Raw genomic sequence first — 21,802 nt, forward strand, 5'->3', positions numbered from 1 at the left:
TATTTATTCTAAATTCTGTTTAGTAAGGGCTCTGCAGGTTTATTTTGAAAATTGACACATTATTGATCACCATTTATGACAAAATTGTATTGGAAGGTAGTACAGAAGCCTGCTGTGAGGAACTGCCAGCTTAAGCAACTGAGTTACCTCTACTATGAGAATTAAAAGGAGACTAGAATAATTGCTGCTGTCAGTCAGCTTCTTGGGTCTCCAACTGATAGAGGTATACTTTATGGAAACCTAATCCAGTGAGTTATTCTCATCCTTTGAATTATTTTGTGCCATTATTTACTAAAACAATTAATACCCATCTACTTGAAATGATGAATGCCTAAGTGTTAAAACACTAGTTAGATTGAACTGTCTTCCTTCTTGCATTCCTCTACTTTTATTAAGTGGGCTGAACTTTTAATCCTGTAATTAGGTCAATAAGACGTGAGAAGAAATAAACACATAATGAAGATATAGGTGCTTGGGAGACCATGAAATTGCATAACATGGTTTTATGGAAGAGTCTGAAAGGTGTTAGGAAACATTTCCCTGAAAAGATGTGTTTCAAATTATTGGAGAAGTGCAGGTGACAGAAATGTTATAATGAACAGTGCAGCGTATAAAAAATTTTATCAGTTAAAACAGTGCTAGGCCTGTCTCCTCTACCAGTCCAACCTGGTATTTTCATAATACAGTAAAGCTGACCTATATTACAGTTTTTTGTTTAGCTGCAGTTCATAATAATAGGTTCAGAAATGTTCAAAATTTTGAGTTGGCACAACAGTTATTTTAGTCCTTTTGTTATTCCCAAAGACCAAACTGATACCCAGTGGAATATCTATTAGGGCCTTGCACATAGTGTAGCTCTGCGGAGACTGTTACATGAAATGCCTTACATGAATTCTGATTAATTGCCCCTGTATGGAGATGAGACAGATAAAACAAGATTGGAGGTTGTTTCCACCAGCAAAATGAAAAAACATAACAATCCTCCTAAGGATCTACCTTCTTTCCCCCCACAACCAAAAATCAATTGCCTGTTAATTGATTGGTAGCATCAGGTTCTAGGGGTTTTATAATTGACAGGATAGGGAATTTTTTACAGGAATAATCTATGACAGCAGGATATAAATGTAATTTGCTCTGAAAAATACCTTTAGTGTAGAAGGATGTGTTTGAAACTTCTGATTTACATGTGGTGGACCAATGGATAAATTGTCATGTACACCTGCGACATAGGTTAAAAAAATCAAAAATATCTAAAGGTTTCTGCCATTAGAGTTGTTTACTGTTTTCTTCTTCAGGTACTGATTGTCTGCAGTACAGGTTTGGCTGGGATTATGTTGCTGAATTACCAACGAGATTACACCATCTGGGTGCTACCACTCGTCATTGTCTGCCTCTTTGCATTCCTGGTTGCTCACTGCTTCCTTTCCATTTATGAAATGGTTGTAGATGTCCTTTTCTTATGTTTTGCCATCGATACAAAATACAATGATGGGAGCCCTGGGAGGGAATTCTACATGGATAAAGTTCTCATGGTAAGTTTCCCCTTGCTCTCTGTGTCTAATGATATGATTCCATATAATGGTAATTTGACAGTGTAATGAGCTCACTAGCTGAGTTTAATACAGTCCTTTTTTACCTGGGTTACCTCACTGTCTTGTTTATGGCTTGATCATTAAACTGTGTGATATGATGAGCAACAGATAAGTAATGATGTTTCCTTCCCGTGGCATCACTGGTATTGGCTTCTGTTTGATGGCTGTTAGATGAGCCATCTCATCTTGCAGAATCATACTCTTGGGTATCATTTCTTCTACGTGATAACAGTGCAGAATGGAAAGCAGCAAAACAAGGAGCCCCATGTGTAGTCTAGAGGAAGACTCTCACGACTTCTTAGTGTAATAATTTTTCTGATTACTTTTTGGAAAACCATGCCAAGAATTTAACATTTTTTTTTCGTAGAACACTACAGAATCAAAGTATATAATAAATAAAATGGTAGCTGATGAGTAGGTTTTTAGCACAGAATAAGAGTAAAATGCAGAATGTTGTCTTAGAAGACAGCATAGATAAATAATAAAAGCATTGTGGGTTCCTTCAGTCAGCAGCTGATATCACAGAACACCAAGCAGCTAAAGTTTTCTGAAATCTACTACAGAATGCTTGCCTTTAAGAGAAAAAAAATACATAAAACTGAATTAGCACATTTGCTAATCTTCATGAATAGGTGATTATGATCCAGTGAAAAATGTAAGACTTTCAACTGAGGGAAGTTAGGAAAATCAACAAGACCTAGCAAGTCATTATCTCCAGTTGGCTCTTTTTAATGGAGTTCTATTATTACACACAGGGATAGGATGTGATAACTGGGATCTCAGGATTTTGGGTGGTTTGGGTTTTTTTGACAACCACCGTTCTACCTTCCCCATGAATGAGAGCTTATGTGGTAAATGTGAAAGTTTTAACAGCACACAAAGCACATACCTGTCTTCTAGAATTAAATGAGGCAGACCCTTGTGGCTATTTGGCAGGCTTTTTTGATACTTCTTGATACTTTGTGGACAAGAGAAATGGGAGGAGCAAGTTGTTGTTGACATTTTGAGCAGTTACATCTTGAAGTTTTGACTTGAGATTTGATTTTTGGAGTCTGCTCTAAAAAAACACTTTTCACTTCAATATTGTTTTTTAGGAGTTTGTGGAGAATAGTAGGAAATCTATGAAAGAAGCTGGCCGAGGAGGTGGAGCTGAGGGCAGAGAGCTAAAACCAATGGTAGGTGCAGATGAGGAGGTGGCGATCCTCCAAGAGTTTCACTTTTACTTCTTCTCCCTATTTGTCTTTACTGACTGTGCTTCCTCAGGAGAAGTTTTTGTTCTCTGTATCACTCAAGATGTTCTGCTTTTTCTGTTTGTGAGCTTGCCTATCACCTGGATGGCAGAGTTTTTGTCACAGCTGAGACCATCTCCTGTAAAAGTAAGATGAAAGGAAAAGTGTCATATGAAACAAAAGCAGTATCATTTCATTAGGATTATTAGTGCATGCTATGCAGTATACACAGACAGCCCCAATTGCTGAGGACTAAGATGGCTCTGGAATTCATTTTGCTATTCTGACTTTAATCCACTTTTCAGCTTTGAGCTGAAAAATCTTTATTCATCTTACATGCACTGTAAAAGCCTGAAGAACTCTACTGAGCACATCTATTGTTGCAGAGTAGAACCAGGCATTTAAAGCTCTCACCAAATTATTTTATACAGTGCCAAGGAATTGGACACAGTGATTCCTTTCAACCTGCTCAAATGACATTTCTCCCAGTTGTTTGTTTTTATTGCCAACTACTTATGTTGCTTGTCTTTTGTGTGCTCTTTCCATATCACACTGTCAGATACATAGACAGTGAACAATGCATCATTTATGCTTCTGCAGCCTGTTTTACTTATGGTGTGCCTGTTAGGAAGGCATTGCATGTCTGAGTAGCCTGGAATAAGGAACAACTATACATGGTACAGATAACAGATAGGAGGATGAGTTTGGAAGGTGGAGAACTGAGAGCGTATGATGGAGAGCCAGGCTGGGCAAGGTATGACTTGTCATTGTGCAATATGACTTTGTGAAATGAAGTATTTTCCATCATTATTTTCTCACAGTATTTGGGGCCTCAATCAGTTCCTTACCATGGGGACAATTTTTTAAAATAATGGAATCTAATATACTAATGGTAGAAATTTTTTTTCCAATGATGTATATGAAGCTATGTTGCATGAGCACTTTTTGGCCAAGCTGGAATGGGTTCCTGCTCTAGAGTGGGTAGATATGAGGCTTTGTGTGTTTTACTATTTCACTATAGCATACCAGTATCTAGATTTGCTTATGCCTAAACACTGCTGTGTTTGTACATCTAAAACCCTAATTCTATGCTCATTTACTGCTTTCTTCTGGGAGTAATTCTAGCTGTTCAAACAGGCACTGATGTTGGGATTTTCAGAGTGGTCTAAATGCTGTAGATGTAAAGCTGCTGTTAAAATGTTAGAATTGGCTGTGCAAACCCACTAGTCATATGCACAAAAAATCTCAGTCCAAAATTTTATTATGTTAATCTCTAATTCAAACTGATTTACCTTAAGTGGTTTTCCACTTATATTCTTGTTAGTGCTAGTACAGACCATTACTTACACTTTTGTACATGACTGCCTAAAGCTTGGATGTGAAAACCTTTATTTACCCCTACCTTGTAAAAGGACAAACCAAGTATGTACAAGCCAAAGGGTGGTCCTGTTCTTTTAAGAACTTGACTCTAGGTGCTTGAGCCTGGTACTGGCTGAAAGTCCCTCCTAGGACTGCTGGAGAAGATATTAAGCACTTGGGGCACAGCCTGGGTATCACCTGCTGAATTACTCCCAGTTCTGCTGCTCATGTGATTGTCTTGTTTGGAACTGATTGGGCCTTGTTTTCTCAAGTGATCTTCCATTTTTGGGCATTCAGCTCCTGTTGAATAGATCCTGAAATACTGGGATCTCACTTCCTGACAAGGACGAGACACAGCAGTCGCCTCCATGAAATTTCTGATACCTTTCCCCGAAGCATTGATAAAAGCTTCAGTTATATTTAGAATAGGATCATTCATAAGTCTATTCTGTACTAGTAGTGCCTATAGGCCCAAAACTGGGTGCCTGAAAATTAGATTAATTTTTCTTCTTTTTTGAAAACTAGAATCTTTACTGGTTTGCTTCAGTCTCCTTGAAATGGAAATATTTCTTAGACATGACAATTAGTTCTAAAAGTGAAATGCCCTAAGTGTGGTTGTATATTAATTAGGTGTTAATAGCAGAGATGAGGAAACATTTAGGACCTTCTGTTCTTGTATCAAATCACAAGAAAAAACCACCACTTTTCAGGCTTCTTTCTTTATGGTTTCCAGTGACCCCTTTGACTCAGTTTCTCCTTGTCCTTTGGCATTTATCTAAGACTGTACTGTATGACTTTGTTTTCTAGGCCTCTGGAGCAAGTTCATCTTGAAACTAGCCAGCCATATTGGAACCCATTGACATTCCAAAACAGTATATATATACATATATACATACATATATATATATATATATATATATATATAAACAAACAGCCAAAATCAGAGAAAAGGAACAGGGATTTAATACTTTTTTTAACAATTATTTTTGTGAAACATGTACTCTTTTCATACGGGTGGCTTTTATGAGCAGCTTTATCATTGTTCATTTTTTAAATTATTCATGGTCATGGAAATGTTGATTCTTATCTGCGTAATACTTTAAAATCTGGAAGAGGTATCATTGTAAAGATAATCTGAAATTATGACTGAGTTTAGAGACAGATTTCCCATGACATTACTAGTCTGCTGAGAGTTTTACTTGTTTAGTTTGTTTAAATTTGCATTAAATTCAGGACAGTTACATGCAAGGAAAACCCTCAAATCAAGAAAAGTCTCGAATATAGTTTTTCAAAGGTAGTTTCAGTGAGCGTTCATTCAGTTTGAACAAGTTTGTAAGCAGTCATTTTACTTTACAGCCCTGGTCGGGCACAGTTTTGTTTATTGGTATCAGATATCACAATAACCACTGCTCAGGTATTCAGGTATGTGGGAGCCCTTGCATCTCCTATTAAACAGAAACTACAAAATGGGGACAGATAATTTTTATATGCAATTAACTTCCTGGTTTACCCGACTTACCCCTCATACCCCTTGCCCTCTATCCTCCCCTTGAGTTCAGTATCCTCCTTCACACTTCAGCAGTGCTCCTTTGAAGGGTAATGATTCTCCATATGAGCAATTGAAATAACAGATTGTTAAAGCTCAGTCTTAGCCATACTCATGATTAATTCATGACTAAACATAAAGATGCTGAGGGTGGGAAGAGAAATGAACTGTACTACTGTACAAAAAGTACTGTATGCTTCATTTCATTTAATGCCAGAGAGCTCTGGGAGGTGGAAGGAATCATTCCTTGCCTGTCGTTTTATCCATATTTGTATGTACTGTAGCAGGCGGCTAAAACAGGAAAGGGCAGAGAAACATTTCTTTGGAAGTATAACTGCCAGGATAGTTATCTGAAGTTATCAAATAATGACAAGAAAACATGCTTTTTTATTATTATTAGAAACTTACATTTCTTTTCAGTCTGGAAGCTCACCAGATATGAATGCTAATATTCAATTGTTCAGCATATTGTAATGGTAAATGCTTAAAAGTGTATTTGCTAAGACTTCATGATCTGTCTGTGCTATATACTCCTTTTGTTACAATTTTTTTAAAAAAACTATTTTTGTTAATGTAAAGTTAATATTTCTGAGCAAAATTTTTAAACTTATTGCACTAAATACAACCTCTGTAGAAATAAATAATGCCTCAATGGTTCAATCACTCCATTCAAGAAAATCTTTTGAAAGAGAAAAGTCCTTCTACAGAAGCTTTGTGATGGAGTAAATGCACAACTCGTGTTATCAAAGTTTAATAAGTAAGCAATTATCTCTGTTTCCTTTCAGAGGATCAGACTTTTAAATTGCTGCTGAAGGTTTAAAAAAAAAAATGTAGTATCGTGTAGCTAACCAGTGCTCTTTTGGCAGTAGTGAAATATTTCACTTCTGCTTCTAGTCATTTGATAACAAATTTGTTTAGTTTTCTTTCGGTAAGCTAATTAAAAGGATTTACTCTTTTCATATCACAGAACCCAAGCTATACGAAAGGTATGAAAATAAAAATATATTTTGAAATTATAGCTGCTGGGGAGGCAGGGAGACGGAATTATCCAATCCTGCAAGCACTTAGACACACTCATTTAAGTGAACCATATTGGTAGCTCAAATGACATCAGGAGGGCTCTCTAAGTATGGAAGCTGTAAATTACATATCCACATAATTGCTAACTGGACTAGAGCTTCAACTTAGGGATTCAGACAGGAGCACTGGCAAGGCCTCTCAGTGCAAGAGGTCAGACTATCTAGAAGAAGCACTGGAGCAGCCTTAAGTTTGTGGAGAGGAGGCATTTCTTCTGTACCAGTGTCTAAGACAGCAGTGGCACTGAACACTGGTATTTGTGTAGATCAGTGGGGTTTAGCAACAGAAATTTAAATCCAGACTTAGACAAATCCTAGAAACTAGATTCCAAGGCTAAGAGACTTACCATGTACCCAGTTATTTCCAGAGTAACTGATTTCCATCTTGTTTGGAAGTTACTGTGAAGCTGCTTTGATTGAAGGTGCTTGGAGTCTGCTCCTTTTGACAACAAATTTCTGCCATGACCAGTTCTGCAAGTTTGTGTTCTCTGCTCACTGGAGGTCCTGGGTGGGGGCTTTTCTCTGTAATTGCAGCTAGGATTGCAGTTGGAAACAAATTTTGTATTTTTGTATGACTTGACTGTGCACCATTTTTATAGCAGTTTATCCTGTCTTAAAAATAAATGTTTTATTTACATGGTATTTAAAAGATACAGGCAACACTTTTCTATGGGTAGTTATTCTATATATCATTATAAAGTTCTTAAATCGTGTACACCATTCTTGAATGTATAACCATCATGCAGAGGTTTTCAGTCATGCCAAAAGGGCATTCCATCCACACACAGGATTCCAGTGGCCCTTCAAAGGCCCTTTTGAACATCCTTTGAAGTTCATTTGCAACCAAGCTGCAAGCTGCCCTCTTCCAGCTCTGTCTTGTGCAAGGAGATAAGCAGAAGACTGATGTCTGAAGAGACAACTTTTCAGGACAAATTTAGACTCTGCTTTCCCTCCACAGTGGGATAGTGGAGTGAGAGAACACTTGACATGTAAATCCCTAGTTGGCAGTAGAGGTGCTGGGGTCTGCCAGTTGTGATGGATTAAATACTTTTTTTGCCAGCTAGTTATTAAAGGCAATATATTGACTGCTTTGTGAGAAGCATTCTAGACTAACCAGAGGGTGATGCTGCACTGGGAATAACATTACAGGAGGAGCAGATGAGACAGCTGAGACAGAGAAATCATCTCCTTGGAAAGTCCACTGAACCAGGTAGTGCTTGAGGACTAGAGATTTGGGATGAACAATTTGAGTTTAAAAATCAAGCCGGTGGTATTAATGGTTCCCAGCATTTGGTTTCTGCAGACAGTCCAGATCATAGCCTCTGGAAAAGGAAAAAAGCATGCCATTCTTTAAATTGTTCATTTTTTCCCACATTATTTTACTCTTTCATTTGGAAGTTGAGCAGGCATCTGTCATCTTTATTGCTTCTTCCAGCCCTAGAGAATATTTTTTTGTTGTTCTTTTAGCTCTTATTTCTGTATTGCTCTTTAAGCAAAAGGAGGGCCAGCGTTGCAGCTTCCCTTTGTCCCACCAATCTTAGCACATGCCTCCTCACCTTCCTGAGGCAATGATTCAGGATATCACCTGGACTTAATGGGATGGGAAGCAGATGCTGAGCTGAAGTTCTGAGGTGTGTTTTTATTTTGTATGAAAACACTCCATCATTCTGCTTGCTGTGGTAAGGAGTGCAGACCCTTCACTTCTACGGTTTCAGTGCTGTGCCACAGCTAGACTAAACATATGGTATGGCCAGCGTAGAATTGCATCTTCAGCCTTCCAGTAGCTTGTGTTCACACTCCTAGCTGCCAAAAACAGGATAGGGATTTACATGTGACCTTAGCTTGGCATGGTAACCCAAGCACTTTCTTCATCAGGAAAGAATATCCTAAAAGGGAGAACTTAGATAACCCAATTACACATTGAGGTGGGTTGACCCTGGCTAGCAGGTAAGTCCCTACTTTGTTGCTTGCTCAGTTCCCCCAACAGGATGGGAGAGAGCATTGGAAGGACAAAAGCACTGCGATAAAGACAGTTTATTAAGTTAAAGGAAAAAAAATAAATCCAAGTGATGCAAAGGCAATCACTCTCCGCCTCCCACTAGCAGACCAATGCCCAGCCAGTCTCCAAGCAACTTACTTTGGAACCACACACACATACACCTCCACACCCCCACACCTCTAATTTTATTGCTGAGTATGACATCATATGATATGGAATATTTCTTCAGTGTTCAGGTCAGCTGTCCTGGTGCCCTCCCACTCCCTTGCCCAACCTCAGACTACTCTGCTGGGGTGGCAGTGTGAGAAAACAGAGAAGGCCTTGACCCTGTGCAAGCACTGCTCAGCAATAGGTAAAACGTTGTGTTACCAACACTTTTGGTCACAAATCTAGAACGCAGCACCATGCGGGCTGCTGTGAAGAAAATTTAACTTCATCCCAGCCTAACCCAGTACACAGGTCCACTTACTCAAGAGTTAGTCCAGGACTTGCTCTCTCTGTACAGCACCTTCTCAGGGTGGATACTTCTTTCTGAAAGGGCTTTTTTTCGCAGTGGGCAATTAGCCTGCTCCGAAGTGCTCTCTTCCATGGAGGGAGCAGGGGATGCTAGCTCTTACTCTTTCAGCACAAAATGGGGATATAAAGCAAAAATGAGCCCTTTCTGTATCAGTGTTCTGGCAATTGAGCACCCAGTGTTAGAGACAACATACTTAATGTGCCCTCAGGGCATGCACTTCAGTGGTTTGCTCTCAGTGGTTATGATGTGTTCTACGAATGTGTGTTATAGTCAGAATAAAATGCATGTAGCAGGCATATACTCATCACCATCCAGTGATCATTTTGTTCTGAGTACATATTACATGCTGTATTGAACATGGCACAGTCCTATTAAGAAATACTTAAGATTTAAAAGTAGATACTGAACAGCATCTTTTTTTTTTTTTTTAATCATGGCTTTGCCTGTGCAGATACTGTTTACTGAATCTAAACATCACTGGTCCATTGTTTCTTGAACAGCTTGTGTGTCACATTATCACCACAGCAGTCCTATTTAATCTTTGGGGAAAAAAACACCTCCTGTTTCCCAAAACAAAACCCAACAGACTTATTTGAAGCATTTCTTGCACTCAGCTTGTTCGTTGGAATGATAGAAGTTTACTCTAATTCATTTATGAATGCTCTTTCAACTGTTTCATCTCTGCTGTTCTATCCATCACATAACAAGAGATTATGGAGACTAGTAAATTTGTATTTCTTGTGTTCTGTAGCACATACTGTTCTCAAGGTAGAGTTTTTCTTTTATATTTAGAGTGATGAGAGAAGAGATGAAACTTGTGATGTGAGTCATATATAAAAGGCAGAATTTCTGTTCTGGGATGGAGCTGTGATGTGTCCTGCAGTGTTTGCAAGCTGATGCAATCAAGCCAAAGCTCTTCAGAGACATTGAAATTATGAAAATATTTCTAGGGACAATAGGTAGCATGAATTCATATAAAAATACCCATTTGGAGGCTAAACTATCTGGTATTCATTTGACAGAGATCTGTTAAAGCAAAAAATCAGCAAACATCCCTCTCGGAGAGGTTCTCCCCTCTCTCATTGAGGTCAAGTCATCATATATGAATATGATGAGCAGAACTTGGTGTTTTAAGCATGTGGTACTTTTCTGTAGAAACAAGAGATTCCACTTAGAAACAAAATTTCAAGAATTCAGAGCAGAATTACCAGCTGACTTTAGCAGAACTAGTCTAATTTCAGTAACTTTAAAGACAGCTCTGGCCTCTCTAAGTATATGATGGAAGATGCTGGCAGCATAGGTGGCTACCATTCCTCAAACTCATTGAGTGAAATAGGGGCAGCTAGGGAATATTTCAGAAAGGTTTTGTGAGATTAGGAAGCTGGTTACTCCTGAAACTCAGCAGAAGTTGGGTGCTGACTGGAATTCCCACAGAAGTAATGATTTTTTAACTCTCAGATAAATACTGCGTGTTAGTATTGGTTGGGTCCCACACTGCTCAAACTGAAAGGGGAGAATATATCTCATTAAAAAAACAGTGCCACAGACAATGTCATAGTGTGTCCTAGGGGAGTGAGGGAGGAGAAAACAGGTTTTGTTTCTAATGTAGGCCAGAAAGCAGCTGCCAGAGGTTAGGTAGAGAGCACGATTTCACAGGTAGAAAATATTCTGTAGGATCTTCACAGTAGTTAAGAAAATTCACATTCTGATTCACAGACATCTCACAGCGACATCCCTTGTGCCCTGTTTTTATTTTGCTCTGGAGCTCTTCAGAGCAAGAAAGAAGGTGGAATCCTACACGTATAGAAAAGAATTACTTCTGTATAGTGGATTGTGTTGCTGATTATAGCAACTACCCTAAGGAAAAAGGAAAATCTTCTGAACGAATTTTAAAGGCTTGACAGTACTTGCATTGACACAGTCCATGAAAGCTTCATGTGGATACAAATTTTTCATCCTCTTTCACTCATACTTCTAACAGGGCAATCAAACGCCTGGAGTGGCTTAGTGATTTACATTGAATCAAGATCAACTAACAAGTGCTCCTTTTTCCAGTGGAATACCACCTCCTTTCTGAATGAGAAAAGTAAATGTGACACTGTTTATTGTTGTCTTGAGAACTTGAAATGTTTTATACTGCAAGCTGTGAATGCAGGAAAAGAAGGGAAATGAATAGTACTGATCTAATCTTAGATTTTCTGTGTAAACTGACATTGTGCCAGGATACTGATGCAAAACTGTATTTTAGTCTAAGAAATGTATAGATTTTTTAATGTATCAAAATAAAGTTTTTCTTTTTAAGTAAGAAAGAAGTTTGTCTGTCTTCTCTGCAAGGTGCTAAGCCTTTCTCTTCTTAGGAATACTGTCTCACATCCCTGAAAGCAAGCAGAGCCCATGAAATCTTTGCTCAAGCTTTGCTTTGCTAAGTGCCTGCCCTTTAGCTGAGTAGTGGTAGGGCTGGGCATGCCCTCTTGGCTCGGTTACAGTCCTGGTGCCAAGAAGAGCATTGTGATGCTAAAATCTTGTTGAGCTGGGTGGCATGAATGGGGCTTTGTAGAGCAAAGGTGGATGTTTTTGCTTTCTTTCTAACCTTCTGCTCCTCAGCTTCTCTCCTGGGGATAGGAAACTGCCCCTAACATTTTCACTCAGCACCAGCTTTTTTGGCTTCCCTGATATGTAGGCTACAGGGGCTGTTGAATGGTCAGTCCCACACAGAAGAGATTGCTAGTGTCTTCCCTGTCAAAGTAGAGGTTGCCATCACATATGTGCACAGAGTCCCTTGCTCATAACCCAGGATGCAAGACTTGGGACTGTTAAGGGAATCTCATTATGTAGCATGAGCTATGCAAACTGCACATCTGAGTGCAGCACCTCCTGTGGGGCTACCTCCTTGTTCTGCAAGGTCCTGTAGATGCGCCCACTCCCAAAGCAGGGTCCCTGTTTTACAGAGCTGTTGTAACTAACATGCTGAAGATGTATGGTATATAGAAGCAATTAATAACAGCACCAGTATAATCTTGCTAGCAGAGATATGTACAGGCACAAAGATACCTTCCCTTCTCTCTCTCCCATGGGCACAGCACATTTTTGCTTTCTTTACTGCCAGTTTTTTTAATAAACTAATAAATAAGTCAAGCTGAACCATGTTTTGTTGCTTGTATTACTCTTCACTGCAAACCATGTGAGCACAGCATTTGCATGAGATGGTTTACTTTATCTGGGAACCACTGCCACTTCTGAACCTGAGGCAGATCACTAAATACAGTTACGATGAAAAGGACCAGCCAGCCCATCAGGCAGGACCTCTGCACACAAGCAGGTTTCCATGCTGTGGACCCAAGTGTATTGCTGCATGTCTCAGTGTTTTGCACTTCCTCTGAAGGTATGTCCCCTTTGCTCAGTGTCTTTCTCATGGTTTATTAAGGGTGAGGCTGCTTGGCTAGATGGGTTTAGTTGCATGGAGCAAAAGAGACTCCAGAGATGCCCTTCTTCATCACTAGAGGTGTTATGGGCAGGAAGCACATCGCATACAGATTATGAAGACCCTGTCTGGTTTCCACTGGGTTTTGCCTGTGTCAGAACTGCAGAACAGGAGCTCTTTGGCTCTTCCCACCCTCTCCAGCAGTGAGGGACTGAAGTACTGTCTGGGGAGAGCAATGCTGATTCTCCTAGCTCTGAAACAAAAGTTTTGTGGCTTCCAAAGAAAAAATTAATGACAAGCCTAAAGGTGGGATGGGCTGGGATAATGAGAAAAGCATATACAGGGAGAACAAATGGGACATGGGACTTGAAGTGAAAAGAAAACCTGAGGGCACTGGGGTGGATTGGGCAAGAACACCCAGGAAGCTGTTAGTGGATATGAGAGCAGGGACCTGGAGACAGAGGACTGGAGCTGCAAAAGCAGGATTTGGCCTTCAGCCACAGAGTGGTTCCCACTGCCAAGACACTGCATGCAGTGAGCATGTACCTCTGAACACTAAGCCTCAGGATCTGCTCCCTGGCATCAGCAATTGAAGAACAGCACAGGCAGATGCCTCCACAGATACTGGCACCCTGAGCTGCCCTGCTCTCCCACCACAGCTGAAGGGCCAGCCTCCTTTCTTCCAGGACAGCACAGCTCCCTGTCTGCTGAAGGAGCTCTCCTGTCTTGTGAGGAGGATGGGTCCCTCTGTGTGCAACCCTCAGCATGCAGCAAACCCACTCCTCCAAGCCAGTGAGGCCAGATCCTGCACTGCTGAATTCTGGTGGGAGCTCCTCCCACCTGGGGCCACTGAAGAGCTGACTGAGTTTTAGTCGCTGGTATTTAGATGTTTAATGAAGATTAACTAGTGCCCAGGAAGAGATTATTTAGAATTCCTAATGATTATTTAAATCACGTATGTGTGAAATGGATGGAGCTTGCACTCCTGCACACAGAGCACCTAAAAAAGCTGTTTTTCTGACACCTGCTGCCATAATCTCCATCTAATGCTCAGTCCTTGTTTACCTTGGATATACTAAAAACAAAGTGGAAGAAAATTCAGTACCAGGGCAGATTTTCTGAGACTTTTGCTAGAGCAGTCAAAGTTACAAATAAAGCATAAGCCAGAAGCTGCTGAATTGTATTATCTAGCTACGTCAGCTGACAGTAATCAAGTGGGAGACAAATAAATGGGTGAGCATGTATTTCACACTGCAGTGGTTTGAAGAAGAAACCACAGGCAAAAAAAAAAAAAAAAAAAAAGTCTGCTACAGTCCCAGAAACAGTGGTAAGATGTCCCTTGGTTTTAATTACTTTTCTGACAGCTCTTGGCTGTATTCTAGTTTTAAATATTAAGTCCTGGAGGAAGACAAACCTTGGACAAAAAGCGTTCAGTTAGATGTTGGCAATGTCAGACAGAGCAAGGTGGTCTGGCCACCTCTCCTGATGGCAGGGCCCACCACATCCCCGCATCCTGCTCCAGGGACTTCCAGGGAAGAGAGGGACAGCTCAAAGATGTGGACATCTACCTGGGGCCAACACACTGCTGCTCCATCACAGACCTCCTCTGTAGCCTGGGGCTCATCACTTGCTGTCTTTGTGCCTCCCTTTCCCCAGTGATGGGGAAGCCATGATGGTGAGTACATTAAAGATCAGTAAGCAGTCAGATACTCCAGGAGGAGAAAAAAAAGAATGCAATAGGGGTAGATAAGGCTATGTAGTAAGTTGGGATATAAAAACACCTCTCTGCAGCTGCAAGAGGCGGTGAACTGGGCAGAAGTTGCAGGGAAATGATACAGACATGGACACCCGAGACTCCTCCCTCTTCTGATGCTTAGATATCTAAATACTCAATCCTCTGCTAGCAAACCCCCTCCAGTCCTTTAATGAGCCTTGGTAGCTCATTAGATAAATGAAGTCACCCTGACTTCCTTTCTATAAGTCATCTACCAATTTGTTTCTGAGACTTCTGGTTTCAATGAAAGCTTTCCTGGCAGAGCATGTGGTTCAGTATCCCATGTTTTTCTGTGTTGGGATTCATTGCCCTCATTTTCATCAACATAAGGATGAAACAACAGGAATGGTAACAATGTCAGTCCTGGGAAAGGGGGGAGGGAGGGCTCAGAAGAGTATTGTTTTGTTTTTTAATAAAAATAATATCTGGAAGCAAACCATGCACAAAGCATCCTATGATAGAACGGGGCTGGAACAAGGTCTCTCAAATCCCAGGCCAGGAACACCACTGCAAGAGCCTCCTTTCTGCAAGAGGAATAATTCACTTGTTGGAAGGTGTTTCTGGATCCCTTCCAAATCTCTACAAAATGCAGTGGCCCTAATGACAACAGCAAAACTTGACTTTAATACCTAACGTTGGAACATTGCTAGAGAAAGCAAAGGGATTTCAAAGCCTGAGTTTGCTGACTGTTTCATAAGGCCTGGTAGGAGCACTGCAGCAGACTGCCTTGTTCTTATGACCACAGAAGTCCTGCTGCCTCCAGGCAAGGAGCACCAGAGTTTGCTTTTGAAACCTCTGGTGTTGCATCCATCTATTGTGAGGCAACATGAGGACAAGAAAGCTCAGAACAGCCTGTATTGCATCACAGCAGGAGACAAGCCTGCCAAAAGAGCATCTGAGGTTCATGCTGTTCATGATGAAGCTTAGGAGTTCTATCAAAATAGAATTTGGTCCCCAAAAAATCCCAGCACAAGAGTGTGCAGGTCCAAATTTCCTGAAGATGCACAGCTTGAAATGCTATTAAGCTTCAGAAAGCAATAATAAGGAAGCAAAGCCTGAATGAAAGATGTTGGGGAACCATACACAAACCTGACATTTATGTTCACATCATTGTGTCCATGGGCCAGGTCCTCCAACCTTTCCATAATTGTAATCTGAATTTACTTTAAGAATAGCACATAATAAGACAAGTAAAAAGTGCCCATTGAATTTTTGAGTCTTGGGGGCAAGGCAATTGTTATTCAAAGCAAGCTGAGCCTTTGATATGTGGCCACAAACTGTGCTTGGGCTCCAGAAGGGCCCCAGCCACGTCATGGTGAAGAAAGTGGGAGGAAGCAGGGAATGGACTGATGACCTGCCAAGCACTAAACATCAGCCAGGGTAAGTCCCAGCAATGGCAAAGCCTTCCTCAGTGTCCAGGCTGCAGAGCATCTTGTACTTGCACCTTGTAGCTATGCCCTCCACCGTTGAGCTCTTGCAGAGCTTGTTTTGAAGCTAATCCTTCTGGAGGCATCAGGCCAGAAAGGCAGTGATTAGGGAAAAGACAATGGAAAAGCCAATAAATAGGGAAAATACAATAAGTAGTGCTATAATCAAACAAGCCAATTTTTCAATATATATATATTTTTAATCGGGTTCAACTGATTTAGGGTGAGAATCAATAGACAAAGCAGCACTGGGTGTGCTGGGAGTCTCTGCTCCACCAAAACACACACGGAGTTCCAAAAAGCAGCGTCTTTCATACTCCTGTACCACCACCTTAACCAACCCTCTCTCGTCAGATGATTGTCCTGCTCTTTCTCCGTTGGGTCCTTTGAAAGTCTCGAAGCTTTGGTCTCTTGGTGCGCTTTTCTCCTATTGGATCTTTTAAAAGCCTCATGATCCCATCTTTTGATGAGGTTTCCAAGAAGTGGTTACATTTTTCCGACTGAATGGCATACTTTATATTTTATCCATATATATTCAAACATTCATTGTAATATAGGTTATAGGAACTGCAAATCATTTCAAAACCCACACAGGGCACCATATTCTATTTTTACAATACTTTAGACAGCAGGATGTTATGGTTTAACATTTACACAGATCATTCAAGCGTATGGTACCCACCTTGCTTAACTTTGCAAATTAGTTACAACAGTTTATTACAGTAGTAAATGAGATGACAGAATCCAGAGACTCTCCTCACAAACAGGTTGCAGGAAAGCCCAGAGCATTACATATGCCTTGCTTATTAGAGTGGCAGCAGTGCGTTTCTTTGCAGGGTGGGTATTTGTGTTTGCCGCTACCAATTACAGCTACCCTGGATGAACAAAACTGTTGCTGCCAGCATTAATAAGAATTTGGTTATCTTTGGCTAAAGTTAAGCATTTTCATGGAGGTGTCGGAAAACTGTATGAAGACAGGTGATCCCCTGCAGTCTGAAGGTCATTGGATCTGCAGCAGAAGTAACTTCTGGGGAGACTCTCCCTTGAGTGTCTTACATTTGCAAGGGGAACAAAGCTGTCCTTGCTTCCTGTTCTGAAAGAAAAACTGTTAAAAAGATCTGGTAAGAAATGATGCACCACTGCAGAACAGGACACACAGCATCTTGCTGTGCTAGTGGTAACACAGCGGTATTGAGCATGTCACATATATGCAGATATAACTATGGTGTGCTTGTGCAGGTTACCTAAGTGCCTAAGTGGAAACTATCATAAATGACAGACACTTCACACTGAAGTATTCCACTCTTTAAAAAAAAAAAAAAAAAAAAAAAAAGAGCAGTTGCTCCTGAGCCAAAGGGTTAATATTTTTTTATTTTTAAAATCTTTTTTTAATAGTTAAAAAAGCCTAGACAAATACAAAATTTGCTTTTTCATTGTTCCTGATGAGTCCTGCCAATTTGCTCAGCCTAAGGGCACAGCTCAATACAAAAAGTGATTTTCTTCACTAGTTGTCACAGGAGGAATTTCTCTACAGAATGCTGTGCTCAGTCCTGTGCTGATGAGCAAATTTTCTGTGTTGTTCCCTTCTCCCAGGCGCATCCAGGAGTGCATGTTTACAAATGCTAGCCTCTCCTGAAGGTTTTAGGCTGCCCACAGCTGCCCCTCACACATCTCAGCTGGGAGAGATGCTGCCACCATCCAGCTGCATGTTTGGCTCTGCAATATCCTCCATAAATAACTCCATTTGGTTCAGCTCGGCATGCATTAAGCCATATTTATTTCTCTGGGGCACTATGGGCCTGCCCTTTCCTCTGTGCATGAAGATCAGAAAACAAACTGGCCATGCTTGTTTCACTGCAGAGTACTTCAGCAAGCTCCTAGAAAATGGAGTTTGCTGGCACTGACAGATCTCACTAGCAGCTCAGAGCTCATTAGGGAATCTAATTTAATGCTCCAGATATGTGCAGTCACTTCCCACACTGTGCATGGATGCATGGCACTCCCTGGGTTTGGAAGCTCCCCAGCCACTGTGCTTCCACTGTCCTGACTGGAGACTTAATTACAGCCCTCTGAAAGGAAATTACAACTTTTTTTTTTCTCTTCTAGTTTCTTCTGTAAGAGAAAACTGCTCCCTTTTGTATCTATTCTAGGAGTCTAGCAAATCAGCACAGGTTTGAAATGTGTGAAATCTTTCACCACAGAAAAAAATACAATCTTCAAAGGCACCTTCTGGACAAGCTCCAGTTTGGGACAGCCCTGCTCTGAGACGAGCTGCAGTGCTGCAGCTAGGCAGCAAGGCTTCAAACAAAGCTTCCTGGGACCTGTAAACTTGGGTTTGCTGTCCTCTTAGCTAAAGGACTATTGCCAGCTCGATGACCTTCTAACATATGTTAATGGTGTGTGACCCCCACCTCACTCCTCCAAGGGGGGCTGACTTGTGTCAGCGTTTGCCCCCATACAGCCTGTGGTCCAGGCACCTGGCATGATGCAGCCAGCCTGGAAGTGTCACAAGGACCATGAACAGCTAAGAAGCTTGCCTCTTGACTGGCCCAGCCCAGAGTCAGGAGATGGTGCACAAAGCACTGGTACTACTGATACCTGACCTCCCCTAGCTACCATCCTTGCCTCCGCCAGCTAGCTTATCAGTGTGACCCAAGCGGATGCACCAGAGGTTAATGCTCTCCAAAACGTGGCAGGAAATCAGCCTTCAGGGAAAAAGTGATCAGCTTCCTTTGTGGTAAATGTAGGACAGGGACAGAACACCCACTTCACACTCCCAAGTTTCTTGGGTTTAAGGCTCAGCCTACTGTTTTTTTTTTCCTGCTGCCAATCTTCTTTTGCTATGCAGACAGACTTCCCTGCAGGATATGGGAAGTTATCATGTCCATCATCCATTGTTGCCCTCCTAAGGGGGCACACAAACATGTACAACACTGCCTTCACAGAGGTGCAGGAAAGTAATGTTTGAGGATCACATCTCCTGAATCACCTTTTTAACCTTGTCTCAATCACTGCAATCCTATTTTTTTTTTCTTTTCTTTAAACACACGGGAGATCTTCATGCTACAGGTGGAACTCAGTCTGCACTTCTGCTGTCCATATGCTCAACTGCTCTCCTTCTCACTGTCTGCCTTACACCCTTTCTCTTCCCCCCACACTCTCACCCAAGTATTGCCCTTGTTGTGCCTCCCTCTGATTCTCTGCTGTCCTCTATGACATTTTCCCAGATAAAGCCCTTGGACCCAGCCTTGATCACTGTGTATGATCCCCACCTCTCCCTGACCCAGGCCTTCTCTCCATAACACCTCTATTCCAGCTATTCCAGCTCAGACCTGGCTGCTCACCACAACTCTTGCTCCTGCAATCATCTGGGAAAACGGTCCTCATCTTTTCCCCACTATTTCTGCCTTTTGTCAAGCTAGATATCAAATTTGTCTGTCTCAGAGTTTAAACATCTCTTGGGGAGAAAAATGGAAGCAGTCTCCATTCTGCAAATCTGGCTTGCCCTGGTAACTTCAGTGAAGGTAGGTGGGTGGCCAACAGTTTCAAATCCCTGCTCTGCCTTTTACAAGATCAGTTGATGGCGATGCAGCTGATGGTATTTTAAGCTTTAATCTCCTTGCTTTGTAGCTAAATGCCAGCAACAGACAACACATGTCCATGCTATGGTTCCTAGCTCTGTGTAGGTGAGTCATTGTGTAGCACTTAGTAAAACCAGGGGTCCTGCTCCAGTACAAAATGTTACTTGGTGGAGTCCCAATTGCACTGCAAGCAGAGTGGAGAACAGAAATGCACTTTCAAGTGCTTTTAAACATCTCACCCTAAAATGATTTGAACAAGAACCAAAAGACCTTATACGTGGTGATTTTCAACATCATTCTTCAAGTAGCATTTAGATGAAAGTGCTAGATGCCATGTCCCTTGTTGGCACAGCACTCTGCAAATGGCAACACAACCATAAATACAAGCAGCAAACTACATTTCAGAGAGAGCCTAGACTCAGATCTAAACAACCCTAAAGCTTTGTTTTAGACTGAGTTTTGCCTTGGTTCCAGTTATAATTTAAATACTATAATTTATTTGAAGTGCTCACTTTGGGAAGACAGGAGGAGGTTACTCACTCCACACCAGCTCCAGTTCAGGTAACACAGGGAGACTTGCATGTTTCTGCAGGATTTCAGTGCACTTTTCAGCTGAAACCTGAAATCACTCTAAAGTGACTAGTGTTTTCACTAATTCAAACTTCCCTGCATTAGTGACATTAGCAGAGCATAGTGGCACATGTTGTTACCCACATCTGCTCTGAGAGACCACGGCTGGTGAGTGGCAGACCCCCATGAGCCTAAGCACACAGACCAACATACATGCAACCTCTTCCAATGGTAGTTGTGTCCCTCCAGCGATTTCATGGTGTCTGTCGTCTTCTGCGCAGACCCTCAGCATCCCCTGCTGGGGCATAGGGCCGGGCAGGTGCCTGCAAGAGCAGAGACAGGTTCCCTGGGGCATGGGTGGGGACAGAGAGCACAGCAGTGGGTGCTGTGGATACCCAGGTCCAGGACTGCTTGTAGGCATAAGTCACAAGCCCTGGGATAATGTAGTTTCCTGTAAAGCCAGCAAAAGTGCTTACAAATTTGCATCCCCCATCCCTCTGCCTTGTCTTTGCTCTTCAAATCCTTTATGAAGTTCTTCAGAAGTCCCCAACAACTTCAGTAAGCTCTGTTTGTCTGAGCAAAACTGCAGCCACTTCAGAAGAGGACATGCTCCCAGGAGGATCCAGTAAAACACACTAGTAATTATAAATGCCTATCAGTGATCAGTGAGCCACCTATTTGGCCAGCTGACCAGCAAATGGCAGGCTTTTCAAGACAGGCACATCGAAACAGCACTAGCAGCAGGCCACTGTTTCTGTGAAGAAAGGCGTGCACAACATACAGACATTTTCTCGAGGACCACAACAGTCTGCTTTCCATTGCAGACATCTGGCAACAGCTACACCCTTCTAGAGGAGCATGCTGTGGAGCTTCACTATGGCACTTTACTAATTTGGGTGGCCATCCCACCTGCAGAGAGAGAGCTGGAAGGCCAAAATGGGTATAGCATGTCTCCAACTGGTTGCAGCATGGTTCATCCTGCCTCAGAGAGTACGCAGGCACCGTGGGGAAGGGAAACAGGTCTGCTTGGCCACAGGTTGTGAATGAGAACTGGGTGCATCTCTTCCTTTGCAGGAGAGCGCTGGTGGTCTTGGGGTGGACTTGGAGCTAGCTGTCCTTGGGAGGAAGATGTGGGGCTCTCACCAGCCACTCCTCTGGCTTTCAGACCATCTGCAGCCCTCAAGAGGAGAGCCAGGATTGTTGTCCATGCCACACCCTCCAGCTCCATTGTACCCAGGCTACACTCTCTATGCGCAAGAGTTTCCTCCTGTGCAAAGCCTTCAGACCGCACCACCCTGTTCAGCAAACTAGTGGTAACTAGCAGATAGAAGTGACAGGTCATGCACCATGTTTTGGAGCGCCAGCATTCCTGCTGGACATTGATCACAGGCAGGTAACTCACTGCTTTCCTCCCGCCACACAGACTGACGAAGACACTGCCATCAGCTGGGCGTTTGTAGCCACCTGCCTGTCACCAAAGCCTGGATTAGTTTCCTACCAGAAGGCAGTGTCTTCATACAACTGCATCTTCTGTGCTCAACAAGCTCTTTGCAGCAGACAACAGTGAACACAGAGTGTGTGCCTGCCCTAGGTGAGGAGGGCAAACCAGACTGTAACATATAAACAGGATTAGGGGGTCTTGAGCCCATTAAGAGCACAGCAGCTAATCCTTGCTACAAAGCAGCTTTAGGGAGCCTTGTGTCCTCCATGG

At 42.0% G+C, this 21,802-nt stretch overlaps 1 protein-coding gene across 3 annotated transcripts in view; it reads left to right on the forward strand.

Moving 5' to 3' along the window:
- The window catches only part of SLC44A1 (solute carrier family 44 member 1), a 93,173-nt gene extending 71,614 nt beyond the window's left edge, over nt 1-21,559 (forward strand). Inside the window, exons 14-16 of one of the 3 annotated variants that reach the window (XM_026866183.1) lie at nt 1,296-1,532; nt 2,687-2,767; nt 21,166-21,559. In XM_026866183.1, coding sequence (XP_026721984.1) covers nt 1,296-1,532; nt 2,687-2,767; nt 21,166-21,402 — 555 coding nt within the window. In that variant the 3' untranslated portion in view covers nt 21,403-21,559. Of the gene's footprint in view, nt 1-1,295; nt 1,533-2,686; nt 2,768-4,987; nt 10,159-21,165 lie in introns of those variants that run through there. The other 2 variants (XM_026866184.1, XM_026866185.1) reach the window with 2 other exon arrangements.
- Nucleotides 21,560-21,802: the final 243 nt, after the last annotated feature.

The sequence above is a fragment of the Athene cunicularia genome, assembly GCF_003259725.1.
Source record: "Athene cunicularia isolate RWA chromosome Z unlocalized genomic scaffold, athCun1 chrZ_part2, whole genome shotgun sequence".
NCBI classification, from domain to species: Eukaryota; Metazoa; Chordata; class Aves; order Strigiformes; family Strigidae; genus Athene; species Athene cunicularia.